This window comes from Alligator sinensis, unplaced genomic scaffold, assembly GCF_000455745.1.
Source record: "Alligator sinensis unplaced genomic scaffold, ASM45574v1 scaffold462_1, whole genome shotgun sequence".
In the NCBI taxonomy this organism is placed as follows: domain Eukaryota; kingdom Metazoa; phylum Chordata; order Crocodylia; family Alligatoridae; genus Alligator; species Alligator sinensis.
The window spans coordinates 479,552-481,932 of record NW_005842741.1 but is presented as its reverse complement, the minus strand read 5'-3'; the positions used below and the strand labels follow the sequence as shown (position 1 = coordinate 481,932).

General features: G+C 41.3%; 1 protein-coding gene across 8 annotated transcripts in view; it reads right to left on the bottom strand.

Annotated features, from left to right (window-relative positions):
* Nucleotides 1–500: 500 nt before the first annotated feature.
* LOC102384973 (histone H2A-beta, sperm-like) overlaps nucleotides 501–2,381 on the bottom strand; it is a 2,087-nt gene continuing 206 nt past the window's right edge. For 2 of the 8 annotated variants that reach the window (XM_014525071.1, XM_014525070.1), the window contains exons 2-3: nucleotides 1,235–1,390; nucleotides 501–1,087 (exon numbers count right to left, since the gene is read on the bottom strand). In XM_014525071.1, coding sequence (XP_014380557.1) covers nucleotides 662–1,075 — 414 coding nt within the window. In that variant the 5' untranslated portion in view covers nucleotides 1,076–1,087; nucleotides 1,235–1,390 and the 3' untranslated portion in view covers nucleotides 501–661. Of the gene's footprint in view, nucleotides 1,088–1,234; nucleotides 1,391–1,953; nucleotides 2,033–2,181; nucleotides 2,242–2,381 lie in introns of those variants that run through there. The other 6 variants (XM_025216449.1, XM_006034459.1, XM_014525072.1 and 3 more) reach the window with 5 other exon arrangements.

Here is a 2,381-nt window from a genome sequence, read left to right as displayed (position 1 = left end):
GGACTTATCTGCTTGGAAGAGGCAGCTTAAGGAAGGAAAAAAAAAGACGTGTAGAAATAATCAAAAACAAATCCAGTTCACTGTATCTCCTACTACAAGAACTGGTGACCGCCTGATCAAGTTATCAGCCATCATATTTCAAAAGCTCCCTTACAAACTTGAACAGAGTGTTGGAAGCTGTGGATTGTTGCACTGCAACCTTTGAAACAATCCAGTACTTAAGACCAGTAGGGAGGCAAGTGGTTACTGAGAGGGTGTGCTGACTAATGAGATCTCCAGTTGGCCGAGCCCCCACCATCTTCAAACATGCATCATGTACATTCACATGCTCACTGTCAGGCCTAAACACATTTCATTTTATGCATGTAGTAACTAGGTTTAAACATCTGGGCCCAGGTTACCTTAAATTAGGATACAGATGAATAGCAACTTCTCTCTGGAATGAGAAGTCATGTTTTTCCTTCTTAAAAGCTGCAGCACATAAGACAAAGAATCCCCCCAACCTTCTGCACAAGTATTTATTTCACAGAGATCAATAAAAGAAGCACACTTAGAAGCAGTTAAAGAACATACATTAAAAATAAAAATCAAGAGTCTGTAGGCATGATAAATTAACAGTTATGGAGGAAACCCATCCCAGAGGTAACAAACTTAACAGCTACTAGAATTCCTGTGACTGGCCATCTTTCTGTCCTGGACCAGAAGATTTTGTTTTCTTGGGAAGAAGCTGGGAGAGGATATTGGGCATGACCCCTCCTTCAGCAATGGTCACACCTGCAAACAGACTATTCAGCTCTTCATCATTCCTTACTGCCAGCTGGATGTGTCGTGGCCCTATCCTGCTTCTCTTGTTTTCACGTGCAGCATTTCCTGCCAGTTCCAATATCTCAGCACTCAGATATTCCAGCACTGCAGCCAGGTACACTGGAGCTCCAGCACCAATTCTCTCAGCATAGTGCCCTCTTCTGAGTAGCCGATGCACACGGCCAACTGGGAATTGCAGCCCAGCTTTTGCAGACTTGGTTTTCTTTGACACAGCTGGGGATTTCACATTTTTTTTTTCATGTCCGGACATTCTGGTATCAATCTAGTCCAGAAAAGGAGGAAGAGAGCAGTAAAAACCATTAAAAAAGGGCACTATTACAGTATCCCCATATTTAAGCTATAGAGAAGGAGAAGAAGGTGACAAGATTAGATATGCATTTTACTTTCCCCTCACATTCCAATACAGTACCTTTAGTTCTTCTTCTAAGATAACAATCCTGATCTTTAAAAGGAGGTTCTCTCACCAGTAATAGTTTACTAGATTAATTGCTTAGATCCTTCTTCTGAAGAAAGATGTCCAGAGTCAGGTAGTTGCTTAGAAATTCTCTCAAGACCTAACCCCAGCCTATCATTTAAAACATATTAAAGACTCTTGATGACTTTCCTGTGCAGCAAAGAGAGAAAGCAAGTCTGCCACCTAACAAGGCTCTGAAACTTTTGGAAAAAGTAAAGCTTTGCCTGGGGATAACATTGTCAAGCAATGTATCTGCTTCGGAATGAGCAAGACCCTAAAAGGATCAAGAAAGGCAAGACAAAGCCAGCAACATGGCCTCATCTGCTGTCTTGGAATACCTAGACAGTTGAGGAGGCTTGGAAGAGTGTTGCCTTAAATATCATGAAGGAGAACAACAGGGACTCTTCCAGGCAGGAAACTAATCAGCGTCCCTCAGTACAAGCTATAAACCCAAAACCAACAAACCAAGAGAAAACTGGTTAGCAATTCTTAGCTAAGAGCAACAGGAGCACAGAATTAGTGCAGTGTGAAAGCCACTTGAGGAAGTTTAATTTTATTGTAAAAGGACTGTTGTAGTAATGTAACAGACCCCAACACAAGTCAAGGAGGAACGGATGTAGCTAGGAGGCGGCGGCTGGGGGGAAAAAAGAAGTACCAGGGCTGCAAAAACCTACTCAAGAAGCTGGGAAAAGTACTGAAGAGAGCTCAGTACAGTTAGCTATTTGTGTGGCTACATGGCTAGCAAGACAACCTCTTTATAGCAACCACAGACAACAGACAAGGTCTGTTGCTATTAACAGAGACAAAGGCTAATTATTAGAAAAATAAAACTGAAAAGGAAGTTCTGTTTAGAGGTGGTAATGAGGGAAGCAAGATACAGGGACAGAACAAAGCAGTCTTACAGAAGGGATTCAGAAGTTGAATGAAGAACCTATTTCTTTCTTATGGCTATGGAGACAACAAGCTCTAGAAAAATGACTCACTTAAAACCAGCTTGGTGCCATATATAACAAATGTAATTGCTTAGTTACTGCTTCAACTATACCACATGAACCACTACAGGAAAAAGGATTAATTTTTTTGACAAAATATATTTTTCCCT